Consider the following 17089-nt stretch of genomic DNA (forward strand, 5'->3'; position numbering starts at 1 on the left):
TCAGGAGCCTGGCCAATCAGGCCCTGATCTCCCGAGTGAAGTCTCACATCGCGAGACTTCGCCCGGGATCCAAGATGGCGGCCGCCATGAGGGACCGTGTCTCCCGGTCCCTCCAGCAAAGCCTGCCTGCCGGGTAAGTCCGGCGCTGCCCTTGCTGGAGAGACGGAGTAACGACACGGACACAAGAGCTGGATTTAAATTGGGTCATTTTTATTAACATAAATTTGCATAATTTATTCAATACTTTGCATAAATTAGCATAATCAACTATGACCCGGAAATGGACCTGCAGGGTCAAACAACTACTTCCGGGGCGGAAATGACGTTATGCCAAAAAACATTCCTGGGCAACTCATGGGCGTATCTCGATGCAAGTCCAGGTGAGGGCCAGGCCGTCACCTGCGACCCTGCCATGCTGTGCATGAGGGGGGTCCCACCGGCTAACCGGAATCTGGGAATTAAAGGTGCAGGACCCAAAGACAGGTTCCCCCCAGCTGCTCAGGCAGAAACTCCCTCCATGAGCTTGCGGAGAACCTGTCAATCATCCCCAAAGATGCCCAAGGGAGAACGCGCGGTTGCTAAACCACCCCAGTTTTCCGCCCCTAACCTGCCACAGGAGTGGGGGTCAGATCTCTATCTTGGCCCCCCGACTCCCCCCTCTAGCTGCGCCAGCTCACGCAGAGACCGCTGCAGGTCCTGTAAGAAAATGGTGTTCCCCTGCTCAGACAGGTGAACGCCATCATCCCGGTAAAGCCATGGCCGGTCTATTGAGATAAGGGGATGGGGTACTACCACTCCACCCAATTCCCGAACCGTTTTACCCATAGCCCTATTCACCCGTCGCCTAGCCCAGTGAATGGCCCTAAGGGAAGAGGCGTCCCTCCACACAAGCCTAGGTAATATCTCTGACCACACCACTTGCGTGGTGGGCCATACCTCACGAAGCCTTCGCAGGTCTTCGCGTGCCTGGATAATCAGCGCCAGGCCTCCCAGTATGCACAGGTCATTGCCACCTAAGTGCAATACCAGCCACCTGGGTGCGGCCACAGGACGCTGCCCACCCAGACCCCCTTGGGCACGACTCCAGGAGCCGCCCCCCATATTGCCGGGCGCAGCCACAGAATGCTGACCGCCCAGCAACGTCGGCAGGAGACCCTCCCACCGCATACCTCTCTGGCCCATCCAGGCAACTTTGACCCACTGCCCCAGGGACAGATGGGTCCCGATGGCGCTCCTGGCTGCCGCGCGGCCGGCCCAGAAAATCATGCTGTGGCCACACAGCAGCGCCGTCGGTTTCGTGTTAGCCTGGGGACCTGCAAGAGGAACACACACAGAGAGGTTACCTAGCCTAAGCCCTGCCTAGGATCCTCAGCGGGCCTAACATAACCCAAATATGCCGCTGACCGCCAGCGGCCGATCTCCCGAATCCGATGGGCCGGGAAACCAGAAAGTGCCGCGCTAGTGGCGCCGCCGATACGGAACGAATGTGTTCCGTAACCGGAGGGATCCATGCCCACCTGGGCCATCGCCCTGGATACCAGCGCCCAAAATTGGAAACGGGTCAAAGGGGTGCCGTCCCAATGCCTAAACAGGTACCCCTGACCTGACCCCCGCAGACCACAATAAAGCTGTAGGGCGGCCACCGGACACACTGACTGGTCGGTGGCCGCACTAAGTTGGATGGTAACCCCTCTGCGCAGCTGATCCGTCTTAGACCGCCTTACTACAAGGGACACCCCCCCTTGTCTAAAGGCCAGATCAGCATACTGGAAGGCTCGGAGCGAAGTGTCAGCCTGAGATGAAGCCATGGCCTCGCTGACCCGAAGGGCCCCAAAAAACATGACACAAGCCGCTGCCCTAAAAAGACGGGCCTCGTACAATGAGGAACACAGACTGTCAAAAACCACGTTGATTAAAGACAGCTGCTCCACCGTCAGAGCCTGACGAGTGTCACCAGGGGCCCCCGCTTGCTCCCTAAGCCAGCCTTCCAGCATCTTCCGGATGCGAAAGTCACCCGAAAGATCTGCAAACCCCCCCGCCTTGGACAGAAAGGCGAGGCCGGCTAACCGGGACCGGATCGTCCTAACTGACAGGCCACGCTGCCTAAGTTGGACGCAAAACTCGGCCAAATGCTCTACAGGGACAGGCCAACTAAGCTGGTAACCCCTGCCCTGCCTAAACTCCCCAAACTCCTTACCTGCACGCTGGTATGCCCTGAGGGTGCCGGGCGCTACAGACAAGGAGATTGCCCGGGATGCCTCATCTCTCCACCACTCTGGATCCCCCCCAGACTCCAGAGGTGGCTGGGGAACGCTTCTGGCAACTCTCGGGCCCACGGGGCCAGGGTCCGAAACCTGGACAACTGACCACGGGACAAGGCATCAGCAACCCCGTTATCTAACCCGGGGACATGCTTAGCCAAAAACAAGGCGTTTAGAGACAAGGACCTGTGCACAAAATGGCGGACAAGCCGCATGACCCTGTCGCTCTTCGAGGACAGGGCATTCACCACATGGACAACCGCTAGGTTGTCACACCAAAAGTGCACGGTCTTGTCCCTAAACTGCTCCCCCCAAAGCTCTAAGGCCACTATTAAGGGGAAGAGCTCCAAGAACGTCAGGTCCTTAACCAACGAAGAGGCACTCCATTCCGGAGGCCATGCCGACCAGCACCACTGGTCACCTAACACCACCCCGAAACCACAAGTCCCCGTGGCATCAGAGCAGAGCTGCAACTCAGCTTCCAAAAGAAGCTCGTGCCTCCAGAAAGACAAACCATTAAACCTATCCAAAAATTCCCGCCACACGCCGAGGTCAGCCCTGACCCCAGCGCCAAGGCGGGTACGATGATGGGGCAAACGGAGCCCCTTCATCGCATCATACAACCTCCTGGAAAAAGCCCTACCAGGAACCACTACCCGACAGGCAAAATTAAGAATGCCTGCCAATTCCTGAAGCTGCCGTAGGGTCACCTTCCGGCAGCCCAGCACCTCATCAAGCTTCCGCTTAATCTTAACCAACTTCTCTAGGGGCAATCTGGAAGATTGCTCCTCTGAGTCCAATTCAATACCCAGAAAGGTAATCCTGGTGGTGGGGCCTTCGGTCTTCTCAGAGGCTAAAGGCACCCCCAATTGAGCACAAAGGGCTTCGAAGTCCCGCATCAGAGCAAAACATTGCTCCGAATGCGCAGGCCCCGCCAACAGGAAATCATCAAGGTAGTGAACGACAGTACCCAGACCACTTTGCCTCCTGAGCGCCCATTCCAAAAAGGTGCTAAAACTCTCGAAAAGAGAGCACGAGACAGAGCAACCCATGGGCAAGGCTCTGTCCACGTAATAACCCCCCTCGAAACGGAAGCCCAACAGCTCAAAGTCGTCTGGGTGTATGGGGAGGAGCCGGAATGCCGACTTAATGTCGCATTTACCCATAAGGGCTCCCACCCCACACTTCCTAACCATAGTCACGGCTGCGTCAAAGGACGCATACCGGACTGAACACAGCTCGTCAGGAATGAAATCATTCACTGACTCCCCTTTTGGAAAAGACAAATGGTGAATCAACCTAAATTCACCACTCGCCTTTTTGGGGACCACACCTAAGGGAGACACGCGAAGATTCGGGAAGGGCGGTTCCGGGAAAGGCCCAAGGACCCTGCCCTCGGCCACCTCCTTCCGAATCTTCTCCCTAACAATGTCTTCATGACCAACAACCGACCTAAGGTTGTCAGACATGAAGGCCCTCCTAACACCCAGGTAAGGGATCCTGAATCCCTCCGAAAAACCTAGCAAGAGAGCGGCCGCTCTCGAGCGAGGGTGGTAGTCACCCAACCAACCCTCAAGCACCATTAAATTAATTGGGCTGGGCCCCTTTTCCCCCAGCAGGTGGGGGAGGCTTTGGGGGACCCGAGCCTTTCTTTTCAATCCCCTTCTTGGGGCGGGGGCACACGGCTGCGGAATGGTTCCCCCCACAACTCCCGCAGGCGTGCCGAAACCTGCAAATGGGACGGAAACACGCCCCCTTTGCAGCGAACTCGTGACACACCAAAAAGGCCCCTTTTCCAACGGCACCCGCCACGGCCTTGGCCGTCGCGGGCGTCGCGGGCTCCTCTTCCATAAAGTGACCGCTATCGGTCCTATCGCAGCCCTCCTTTCCTGACATATGCGTGGCCTGGAACCACAGGTCCGGAACCACCATATCCCAAGGCAAGTAGGGGTCATGGGCAATACGCATCCTGAACCCCTTGTCGTAATGCCTCCATATGGTGCCCCCATATTCAAAATGGGCCCTCGCTATAAGGTCGATGTACTTCAGCAAGGCAGCGGCCCTACCCGGCTGCCTCTGAATTACCACCGACGCAAAGGTCAGAAAGGCGTACAGCCACGAGCTGAAGCACTTCGTGACCTTTGTTTTCTTAACCTTCTCCCCAGGGACCACCTCCTTGTCCTGTTTAGGGACCTCCCTGTTTAAAATGGAGAAAAGATCTACATACTCCCCCCGCCAGATTGCCTCCTTCACTGACGGGTGAAGATGGTACCCTAAAGGCGTCGCGGGCAACCCACAAGGGATGGCCCCAGGCTTGATGCTGGCGAACGGGTCCCACACCGTGGTGGCCCCCGAGCCCAGCACCCCAAGCCCCGGTGGATACATAAACAGGACCGGTGGCATAATGGCCGGTGGAGGAGGGATCCAACCCCCCACCCCCGCCCCGGTTGGGACAGGTACCCCTGACGCCCCTACCGGCGGAGCCGGCGGGGACCAGACCTGCCCACAGGTGCCTGCAGCAGTCCCCATAAAGCTGTTGCCACCCCCCAATGCGGGCAGGATGAACCCGGGACCCTGCACGGGAAGGAGCGGTGATGTGCCTACATGTGGTGCAACCTCACCTGCCCCGTAAGGGGTAGAAGCCATCCACGGTGGGCCCATCCTTGTTGGGCCCTGGAACGATGACCACTGCCCCGACTGGGCCATCTGCCCGGTCTGAGCCGTCTGCCCGGTGTGGGCCGTCTGCCCGGTGTGGGCCATCTGCACGTTGTGGGCCACTTGCCCCTCTGGGGTCGACTCCTCTTCGGGGTCGGTGCCCCATGCTGCGGTGGCAGTCGAGGAAAGCCCCTCCGGGCCTGCACCCGACCGCCACCTCTCCAATTCATCAAGCCGCTCCAAGACCCTGGCCCAGGAGAGAGAAGGGGACATCTCAGGTTGAGGGACCGTGGGTGTAAACCCCCCCCCCTGCCGGGATCCCCCCCGGGGGCCCCTCTGCCGCAGCCCGAGCCCGGGCAGACGGCCTGGCAGCCCTCCTAGGCCGCACCACTGGTGGGGCAGGGAGGGCCTGAGCTTGCCTCCTCTTAGGGGCCATTACCTGCACTTGTTCTGTTTTTTACAAAAGGAAGGAGAGGGCGTGACCAACCCCCTAAAGGACCCTGCACCCCTTAGGCAAGGCCTGCCTGAAGCAGCAGGCCTCAGCAGTGCCGACCTCCCAGGAAGTGAATCCACCCCCTCCCAACGGGCAGCAAGGCCCACCACCAGGCCTTTATGCCCAGGCCAAAGCCCACCCGGTAACCACCGCGGGCCCGCGAGGCCACCAGAAGGCAGCACCCCCCACAACACCCAACCAGGCAATGGGGCTCCAAACCGGAGCGAAGCCCAGCCGATGCTGGCTCCGCTGATGCAGCAAAAGGCTTTCCGCTTTCCTGCAGGCCACAAAATGGCGCCTCGCACGAGGTCGCCAACAAAATGGCCGCCGCGAGCAGACAAATGAATGTCTGCTCTTCTCTGCAGTCCGGGCGAAAAGGGAGAGCCCCGGGCCTGCTCGCCCTTATATAGGGCGAGCAGGCCCCGCCCGGACCAATCAGGAGCCTGGCCAATCAGGCCCTGATCTCCCGAGCGAAGTCTTGCATCGCGAGACTTCGCCCGGGATCCAAGATGGCGGCCGCCATGAGGGACCATGTCTCCCGGTCCCTCCAGCAAAGCCTGCCTGCCGGGTAAGTCCGGCGCTGCCCATCTTGTGCACACATGTGAAATGGTGGAAAAACAATTTACAACTCACCACTGGATACCAACCTTTTTGGCCCAATGCTGGACAATCTTAGCTTACAAGATTGACTTTTGAAATTATTTACTTTCTGCTACCTATATTGCTAGGCCTCATGCCTTGAGTCTAACTAATCTATTTTCCTTCATAAATCTCACTCATTTAGTAATATTGGAGTTTTTCGGCCTAGATACATTATAACAACATTCATTTTCCTTGCAAATTTTAGAACTGAACAATTGATAGCCTGTGTTGTTCTTCTCTTGGACTCTTTAGGCTTTCTTCCTAATTCCACCAGCCAGACCAACCTTGCGTGCACTGGCAGAAATACGATGTTTATTAGTACAGTGGGACTTGCTCCCTAGTTAATCTATCTCAAAAGTTTGTCTTCTACATAAAGTATATATTTATGCATCATTATATCAAACATTCAGGATGTGCAGATTATGAATTCTACTTCAGGGGCCAATTATGGAGCTCTGTAAATGATATCATTGTCTCCAAGTTACTCCATAGCTAATCAGATTTAGTTCTTCAAAAGAAAATTGAACTCTGTTGTTTATTTGCTTAGTAAATGAAAACAAACGTTTAGAGCCATGGGCTGGATTAATTTTCTGGGGGGGAAAACCAACCTGTTGTTTCAACATAGGTTTGTGGTTTAAGAAGGTTTAAGATCAATGGCTGGAATGAAATCTTTTTAGCGCATCTCCACCTAATGCTGTATAAGCATGTGAATCTTTCTGAACCTTTAGACTTCACCACAGCTAATGAATATATGGACTTGAATGAAATGGAGAGTTGGATCCTTAATTTTACTGAGGCAATTTGTACAGGAAGGGAGGGAATTACTAAGAGTTAAGATCTATGTGGGATCTGTGTTAGACACAGAATCCTGTATCTGGCTGCTGTATGAATGCCTTTAATGAGTCTTTACTGGGATCTACTTGAATAATTACAATTTATTACAAAAGCCTATCATTCTTCAGTAAGAATGAAAGATAGTAAAGGCTGCTGACCAGGGTATTCATAACTACATGGATGTTGTCAAGTCTGAACCAGTATTTTAACTCTTCTTTCTTTGTAAGTAACTGTGAGAGACAGGATACCTCTTTCAAAGAATTAGGCAAGAAATTATTTGAAGGAACTTTCTGAAAGCTTGAGAACTTAGACATAGATATTTTCTCATGGATTTTTTATTGCTCTTTGACTTTTATCAATATTTCTCGGCAGTCTATAATTACAAAAAACAAACAAACAAAAGTATACATGTGACTCATTCCGCTTATGTTAAATCTTGAAACATGAGGATTCTGAGAGATTCTGATCAGGATTCTGCAGAACTAACCTAATAAAATACCTTATTATTACTGTATTACAATAATAATGCAAAACTCAAGTATGGTGGGAGGAGGCTGGTGACAATATTATTTTAAAAAGTAGTAGAGACTTGCAGATTTTTCTTGGGGAAGCCATTTAGAAAAGCTGTTTAAATTCCACAGTGTGATGTTTCTTGTGTTACCAAGTTACATATTAATAATAAAGAACTGATTAGCTCCCTGATATATATTATTCTCAGTTATGGAATTGTACACATGAGTGGCTTTAATGAATCAAGCTTGCAGTGGCAGATGCTTGGCTGACGTAAAACACTGATATTTGGCTCAAGCAAATTAAACTTATGTGGAAAAAAATGTTGGAGAAATTATAGGGAAGTTGAGCATACACTGGTGAGCAGAGGTCCTGTTCTTGTTGGTACATTCTGGATATAAATTTCCTTCCTGTCAATCTGTATTTTAGAGAGAGATGCCAGGAAATGACTGTTGACCCTAAACCTTTAGAAATCCAGAGGATATTTATTTTTCTCAAACTCATGTTGAAGGCATCAAGGCTCTTGTTGCTTTTAATTTTTGACCCCCTGAGGCCATTTATTTATTTGGGGTACCTATGTGGTTTATTTTGGAAGTGTACAAATTGCTATTCTCATTTATAATTCTGCTTTGTGAGCACACCATGGTTTTCTGAGATAAAAGAGACTGGCTAAGATTGTTATCTATTAATTTCTGTGGAAGGAATAGAAGTAGAAGAAGTTAAGGGAGGAAGGTGGAAATTGAAGACTTCTCTCTTAGGCTTAGAAGGAAAATAATAAGATTTATCTCAAAGGAAATTGTTTTCTCTCTAGTTTACATACTTAGAATTAATCACCAATTCAAAATGCAGCATCTAATATTTTCTTTAAAGTGAAATTGATTCTGTGTCAAATCCATTCTGATTGTGATTAGATTTTAAATGCCCTGTGAAATGAAGTATTATCACTTCACAAAATGATAGTTTATTGTTATTGTTGTTTACTGCACTGCAGATCGAGAGTTTTCAAACTTTGTCTATCTTTGGCACTTGTCAGTTAATATTTTTAAAAACAAACAAACTCCTAATTAAGAAGCAAACCTTATTCAGTAATAGAAAATTTATCAGAAGTTTTCAAACTTTTTTCAAGCTGTGGAACCTGTCAAGTTTTTTTTTTTAAATGTAACTCATAACCAAGAAGCAAAGCTTCAGAGATAGAAAATTGGATGCATTCCAGTTCACTTTTTCAGTGTCTTTAATTTCTCACAATACTCTTGTATTGCAACAAGTCTTGGACCCTTTATGCACAGCAGGATAGAAAGTTGAATAATTTCCATTTGCACTGTCTCTGTAGTATCCTTGGCATCACTTGGCATGACAAAGTTCCAAATAGCACAGTCTTGGAATGGGCTGGCCTTTTTAGTATGCATACACTATTGAAACAGCAATGTCTTCACTGGCTTGAGCATATCTGGTCGGACTTCAAAAGGTCTCCTTTATGAGGAATCAGTGTATGGAAAGTGTGTTATGGCCCTCCAGCAGCCTATGCAGCTGATAACAGATTCTGTTCAAGGGGAGGCCAACTTGGAGATGGGCCAGCAGCTTGTGCAGCTGGACAATGAGTCGGACAGTTGGACAGTGAGTAGGCGGCCAAGGACTTGGTGTGAGAGGCAGAGGTTCAGCCAGGGCCTTCAAAACCTCCAGAACCTCATAGCAGGGATGAGGAAGAAGGGGCTTCTTCTTTTCTTAATGCACAAACACGTAGAGATGTCAAAAGGCAGGAGTGGTTAATCCAGAGGATGTCCAGAGGAGTTAATTGGCCACTCCCCTCATCTACTTAAGGAAAGCTGGGGCAGTTGAATCTCTGCAGGAAACAATGCTTGAAAAATTGTATGGTTTGGTGTCTGAAAAATCTCTGCTTTGCTTATCTGCTTCAGTTTATTTGAAGACCACTCCTAGGCATTTTGCTAAACTTCATAAGCTACCAAAGACTAATTGCACTTCTATGATTTAAGACTTTTTGAACTTATGCCAATTGTTGATGATGACTAATTAACATAGAAACATAGAAGATTGATGGCAGAAAAAGATCTCATGGTCCATTTATAAATACATAAAACCCTGCAGCTGGTCAGGTCCCACAGAGTCGGCCTTCTCCAGGTACCATCAAGCAGGGCCTAGGGAAGAGCCTTCTCTGTGGGGGGGGGGGGCGGCCCTCTGGAATCAATTCTCCCCAGAGATTCGTACTGCCCCTACCCTCCTCACCTTCTACAAGAGTCTTAAGACCTATGTCGCCAGGCTTGGGGCAATTAGACCTTGCCCCTCTAAACAATAAATATGATGCATGGTGTGATTGGACTGTCTGATTGAGTATTACATAGGGTTTTTAGTCATACTTTTAAAAACATATTAGATTTGTTCTATATGCTTTGTTTTATGTCTATTCTGTGAGCCGCCCTGAGTCTTTGGAGAAGGGTGGCATACAAATCTCATGAATTGAATTGAATTGAATCTAGTCTGCTCTTGTATGATTTACTGTATTTTATCTTAGGATGGATATATGTTTATCCCAGGCATGTTTAATTTCAGTTACCAACCATGTCTGCTGGAAGTTTGTTCCAAGCATCTACTACACTTGGGCTTTTGCAAGAAAATACTGCCTTTAAGTTTGTGTGTGTGTGTGACCTCTACTAAGACAGTTGTCGGTTATTAATTGAAATAAGTTCAATCAAATTGTGTGTTTGCTATATTATTAGCTGGGGCAGAACAAAGTGCCCCAGAGGGAGACCACAACTGCAATATAAGGATATCTGTAAGAGGGATTTAAAGGCCTTGGGAATGGACTTTAACAGCTGGAAAACCTTGACCTCTGATCGTTCAGCTTGGAGGCTAAAGACACAGTATGGCCTTCTCCATTTCAAGGAGAAGGCCAGCAGGCTGAGGCAAAGAGGCAGTCCCGTAACCAATCCCGTAACCGTGGAGGGGACCACTGTGGAAGGGATTGCCATTCTCGGATTGGCCTTTTCAGCCACATTAGATGCTATTCTAGGAACTCTTTCTAGAGCAGTGTTTCCCAACCTTGGCAACTTGAAGAGATTTGGACTTCAACTCCCAGAATTCCCCAGCCAGCATTTGCTGGCTGGGGAATTCTGGGAATTGAAGTCCAAATCTCTTCAAGTTGCCAAGGTTGGGAAACACTGTTCTAGAGCATGATACCATAGTGTTTTGAGACTGAAGATTGCCAATGATAATTTCTCACCGAACTCCACTAGGTTCTCACGAAACCCTCAGGTTCTGTAAAACATAGTCTCAAAAACTCTACTTCTGTATTTAGTAAGAAGAGACCACAAATCTCTTCAGCAAGAAATCTATCACAAAATAAATACAATACAGGAAGGAAAGAGCTTGCCATTTTTTGTAGACGGGACTCATTTAGATCAATTGAAAGAGTTGATAGGAATGAAAAGGAGAAGTGCCCATGAATCAAATGAGGAACAAAGTAAGGCAAAACTAAGACCATCATGTTAAATCCATAGGAAAAAAACGCAGCTGAGAAGGCAAATTATTTGGCCTTATCTGTACAGGCTGCAAATTTGTTGAGCAACATAGATGATGTAACAAGAGCAAAAACAAATGTGGAACCATGAAACCAAATGCAGCCACCAGCCATGCAAACAGCCTGTGATTCATTACAATGTTAGCTATTATTCTGCCTCTTCATCTGAACGTGTCAAGTTGTAATAATAAATTAGGCCTTTATTCCATCAATGCAACAATAGTTGATGCTGATCCCCTCCAGAATCTCGGAATCAAGCTGCTGTGGTCAGATTGTATGAATAATCATACAATGGTCAGATTGTATGAATACAGTAGTCCCTCACCTATCGCGGGTGTTACGTTCCAGACCTTGCCGCGATAGGTGAAATCCGCGATGTGGAATTTATCGACTGACAGTTCTTATTAAAGTATTTATATTCATTGTTTTAAGTGTTTATAAGTGTTTATAAAGTGTTTAAGTGTTTATAAACCCTTCCCACACTCCTACAAAATACATATCACAGTAGTACATATATAATATAACTTAAAAATAATAAAAATAATAAAAAAGAAATTTTTTATGGGTACTCACCATATTTGTAGATCGATGATGATGAGTATAGTATTTACAATGTACAATTTACAATATTTACAATATTTACAATGATGATGTGATGAGCTTACTGGGCTTCTTGAGGTACCACTTCCTCAGGTGGTACCTCATCTTGGTTCTCAGATGTTTCGGCAGCACGGACTTCTACTTCTGCTAAAGGCGCTATCGCTGGCTTATCAGACTTCTGTTCACGAGTTAAGAACATCGTGATTGGAAGTTGCTGGCGTTCTTTCTTGAGCTGGGTCAACAAGTTCTTGTATGGCAGCATGCCCGTTTCAATGTAATTTCGTAACTGAATTGCACGGATCATATCCGTGTCAAACTCTTCGGCCATTTGCACAAGTTGTTGAGCCGTTCGTTGCATCATTGCAAGGCGTTCAAGCGTCAAGCCAAAGTCCTCTTCGACAGCATAATCGTTGTCTTCCTCCTCTTCTTCGCTAGCGGACTTGGTCAACTCCAGCAGGTCTTCGTCAGACAATGGCTGGGCGTGCGTGTCCAAAAGATCATTCACATCTTGGGCAGTCATATCAGTAAAGCCCTCTCCCCCTAGGGCTTTTGCAAGGACCACAGCCTTATTTATTGCCGAATGCTGAATTTCTTCTGCTGAGAATCCTCTGTAATCCTTCACTACTTCAGGCCACAATTTCTTCCAGCACGAGTTCATTGTTTCATTTTTCATTTCAGTGAGGGCCTTCTGAATATTTTTGAGACATGATAATATCGTGTACTCACGCCAGTACGCTTTTAGTGAGAAATTGTCATCCACATCCATTGCTTCGACGAGTGCCTGTAACGAATTTCTCGTATACAGCGCCTTAAACGCACGAATGACGCCTTGGTCCATGGGCTGGATCAACGACGTAGTGTTAGGTGGCAAGAAGGTAATCTTGACTCCACTGTACCCAATGTCGGTAGCATGGCCGCCAGCGTTATCCATGAGCAAAAGCACCTTGAACTCCAGGCCCTTCTCTTTTAAATATTCCTTGACCTCCGGAAGAAAACACTGATGGAACCAGTCCCTCGTAAGGTTCTTTGTGATCCATGCCTTGCGGTTGTGCATCCAATACACAGGCAACACATTCTTGTTTTTATTCTTGAGGGCTCTGGGATTCAGCGACTTATAAATAAGCCCTGGCTTTACCATGAATCCAGCAGCATTGCCACACATTACCAATGTCACACGATCTTTTTGTGCTTTAAAGCCAGGGGCTTTGGCTTCCTCCTTCATAATAAAAGTCCGCGATGGCATCCTCTTCCAGAACAAGCCTGTCTCATCCATATTAAAGACTTGTTCAGGTACATAGCCCCCTTCTTCTATAATGGTGCGGAATGTGTGGCTCACGTAATAGTCTGCTGCGTCGTTATCAGCAGAGGCAGCCTCTCCATGTAACGAAACGCTCCTAATGCCAAAGCGCTTCTGGAATTTTTCAAACCACCCCTTGCTTGCAGTAAATTCAATCTTCTGGGTGCTAGAAGCCGTTGATGTTGAAGGTTGGGGTTCTTCATTGTCGTCATCTCCCGTCATGGTGTCATACAGAGACTTAGCCTTTGTCCTGATCATGTTAGAGTCCAAAACAATATTTTTTTTACGGCAGTCTTCCATCCAAATTGCCAAAGCAGACTCCATTTTAATGATGCCTTTATTTCTGCTGCTAACTACCCTTTTTGCCGTTTTATTGAATGTAAAAGTCGCCGTAGACCTGATATTCTTCTCATCTTTCTTTATATAGCGTACACTTGATTCATTTATCCTGTAATGCCGGCCTACTGCTGCGTACGATTTGCCTTCCTTGAGCATGTCCAGCAGCTTCACTTTTTCTTGAATCGTCAGCGTTTTGCGCTGACGCTTCCCCTTGGTTTCGGCAGATGAAGAACTTGCCCGTTTGGGTGGCATGGTTGGGCTTGAATTAAAGTTTTTAGTCGTCTCCCTCTTCTTCCTTCCCTCTCCTTCCTTTCTACTTCCTCTTTCTCCTTCTAAACCAATGCTTCTGGTGAATTGAATGCTTGAATTAAAGTTTTTAGTCGTTTCCCTCTTCTTCCTTCCCTCTCCTTCCTTTCTACTTCCTCTTTCTCCTTCTAAACCAATGCTTCTGGTGAATTGAATGCGCTGCACAGAGCACAGAGACCAATCAGACGCTGGGATACAAAGCTGGCCCTTCTCCTCCGGTTGGTCGCTTCTCTAGCAACCAACCAATCATGTGTAATTTACTATCTCATGTAGGCGAGTGGCATCACTGGCAGGCTATGAAGCTTCTAATTTCTGAGGACAGTATAAAAACGTACATACAGTATTGTAATTCGTAATACATTTTATTATTTATTGTTTAAATCTGCCGATCGTCTTCCTCAGAAACCCGCGAACCAGCGAAGATCCGCGAATGATTTTTTAAATTAATATTTATTGAAAACCCGCGATGAAGTGAAGCCGTAGTAGGTGAAGCGCGATACAGCGAGGGACTACTGTATTAATGTGTCTGTATGAGAGCAATTTTGCCACATAATAATAAAAGTGCAATATCTAGAAAGCTTGGTGACTTCACCATCATCTAACTGGTGTTTATCCCTCAGCTGCCCAATAATAAAGTGCTTACAAAATAATCTAATCTGTTTTTCTCTTGAAAATCAAATTTTACAGGTCATGAAATAAGAAAAATACCATTATCTCTACATCCAATCAGTCAATCTCACGCTACCCAAGTTTTTCAGTACATGTATGTGCATATATTTGTCCAGTGGTTCTTAAATTGAGAATCTAGGTAAAGAAAAGAACACTGTAATGAAATGTTAACAAAGGCACCAAACTAGTCCAAATTTCCCAGAAATGTGGCCACCATTCTTTTGCATTTAAAAGCTTCCATGCAACAATCAATTGGTTAAGACACAGAGCTTTTTGACTGGACATTTGGTAGTTCGAGATCAAGTATTGCACGACAGAGAGAGCTCCTGTTCTTGCCCTAGTTCCTGCCAGCCTAGCAGTTTGAAAGCATGTAAATGCAAGTAGATAAATAAGTACCACTTCAGTAGGAAGATAACAGCGATCCATGCACTTTCAGTGTCAAGTCATGCTGGCCACATGATCGTGGAATGTCATTGGAAAATGCTGATTTCCTGGGCTAAGAAATGAAGATGAGCACCAGCCCCTAGAGTCAGCCATAAATGACAGGGGAAAGTTTTACATTTTTATTTTTAAAGAGTTGTGAAGGTAAAACCCTACTAGGCTAGCCATTTTTTAACAGGGCATTTTTCTTAATTGTTCTGATGATGGTGGCATGTTACTATGGGGAAGGAATAGATACGTTTTAAATGGGCACAAAGAGTCGAACTCCAGAAAGTAATATTGAACTTTGGGTAGATGGGAGATGGAAAAGGCAGGGAAAAGGAAGCAGAGAAAAAGAACTCCAAACCACAGAGCTTGAGGTAGGAGGTAGGGGGATTGGAAAAAGAAAACAAATGCATCAGTCACAAAGTCTGCAGAAGCACAGCAACTTAAGGAAAGCCTACCACTGTTTCCAATAAACTGGAACCAGAAATGTATCAACGTTAAAACCAGTTGATGGTTTTAAGATCTGTTGGAAGGACAGTGAAGACTTGAAGTAGCTTTCCAGATCTCAGGAAAGGATCTGGAAAATGGCAAGAGATTCAATGGCTGATTCTGGGATATATTTTTTTTCATGCAAAGCATATGCCTGTGCCTTTTGATCAGCAGTATTTCCCATGCTCCTTCCCAAACTCAGTCTGCTGTGACTTACAATCATTCAGCTGTACAGAAAATGGGGGGGGGGAAATAAGCAGGAGAGAAAACAGTGGCAGTAAGAGGGGAAGGTGTCAATCTGGAGCTATTGGAGGCTACATGAATTTTTCCCATATCTTCCAGAAGCAGTAGCAAGGACTCAACCATCCTACCATATGGTTTATCCAAAGTTTTCTTAACAAAATTAGAACATGCCAAACTTTTGCTTGATTTCCTGCAGTGTAAACATTCTGTTTGAAATGGCATTAAGTTGCCATACTTGGGTTCTAATCAGATAGCAATTAGAAGATATCTCCAAAGATGAGACTTCACGTATACATTTGTCAGAGTGATAGTTGATAAAGAACTTGATATAACTGTTGCTAGAAGGGAAATGAACAAAACAGGACCATTATGTGGCTAAGAATTTTTTATTTTTTAATAATAATAATAATAATAATAATAATAATAATAATAATAACAACAACAACAACAACAACAACAACAACAACTACTACTACTACTATGGGACTTCAGACTTCAGACTGACCGAATTCTGAAGCATAACACACCAGACATCCTGATTCTGGAGAAAAAGAAAGTATGGATCATCGACATCGCAATCCCAGGGGACAGCAGAATTGAGGAGAAGCAGCTAGAGAAATTAGTGAAATATGAAGATCTAAAAATCGAGCTGCAACAACTCTGGCATAGGCCAGTGAAAGTGATCCCAGTGGTACTTGGCATGCTGGGTGCAGTGCCAAAGGATCTCAGCGGACATTTGAAAACCATCGATTGCAAAAGGCCGCTTTACTGGGATTGGCAAACATAATTCGCTGCTACATCACGCAGTCCTAGGTGCTTGGGAAGTGCCCGACTGGTGATGAAATACGAAATCCAGCATAGTGATCTTGTTTGCTGTGTTGTATTGATAATAATAATAATAATAATAATAATAATAATAATAATAATAATAATAATAATAATTTATTAGATTTGTATGCCATCTTCTCGGAGCGGCTTTATTCAAAATACATATGCAAATTTACATACCATCAATCCCAAATTACATTACACAAATTCATCTTTTTGAATTCGGTATTCATAATCCATTAGGTGCTGTCTCCTTTACATTTGACATCTGGATAAAAAATAATTACTCAAATTTCTTATAGGCATTAAAAAAAACCTATTAGAGAATACACTTTTTCGGCTGTTTCTTTTCTAATCACATCTAATATATTTAGGCCTTAGTGCTTCAGTCTTGTCCATTTATCCTTAATAACATTGTCATGTATATTTCTTAACCCCAGTTTATAGTAATTGCCCTTTACCAAAAAACAAAAAAGAAAGTAAATATTCCCATCCATATCAACTAAATCCTAAATTTCTAACTGTTACCGGGATCAAGATTGTATCAATTCGAGGGGAACAAAACCATTATGAAAGAGGCAAAAAGGACTTCTCGTCCTTCTCCAGGAATTACAGTATATTGATCCTTATCTAGTGCCAATTTGGCTTGACCATTAGTAGAACAGATAGTTGTCTGTATAGATAGCATATAAACAACGTTTAGTGCTTTGGATTCAGCTCCTGTTTCTGGTTACTTGTGCCTGACAGGGCCCACCCCCACCTAAGGGTATTTTGGGTTTTTTGTATCTATGTTATTTGCTTTTGGTTGGTGAAATAGTGGAATGCGGTTGTAAGGCAGATATTCCTATGGTGGTCACACTCTCATATATTCCAATGCAAGCGACATGTGACCTATTTCATATGTACTTTATTTTTGCTAGTCTTGCACGCAAACCTGCTTCCTCTACGGCAGAGTGAAAAGGGTG

At 46.2% G+C, this 17089-nt stretch overlaps 1 protein-coding gene across 1 annotated transcript; it reads right to left on the reverse strand.

Annotated features, from left to right (window-relative positions):
* Positions 1-1287: 1287 nt before the first annotated feature.
* On the reverse strand, positions 1288-13415 carry LOC139165368 (tigger transposable element-derived protein 1-like). The gene is made up of 3 exons (XM_070748558.1): positions 11501-13415; positions 4883-5163; positions 1288-1313 (listed from the first exon to the last, which is right to left on the reverse strand). Exon 1 carries the CDS (start codon positions 13413-13415, stop codon positions 11589-11591), a length of 1827 nt encoding a protein of 608 aa, XP_070604659.1. The 3' UTR covers positions 1288-1313; positions 4883-5163; positions 11501-11588.
* Positions 13416-17089: the final 3674 nt, after the last annotated feature.

This window comes from Erythrolamprus reginae, chromosome 3 (genome assembly GCF_031021105.1).
Source record: "Erythrolamprus reginae isolate rEryReg1 chromosome 3, rEryReg1.hap1, whole genome shotgun sequence".
Taxonomy (NCBI): Eukaryota; Metazoa; Chordata; class Lepidosauria; order Squamata; family Dipsadidae; genus Erythrolamprus; species Erythrolamprus reginae.

Excerpts from the sequence above, each read along its gene's own strand:
- LOC139165368 (XM_070748558.1), bottom strand. The coding sequence starts at position 13,415 with ATGCCACCCAAACGGGCAAGTTCTTCATCTGCCGAAACCAAGGGGAAG.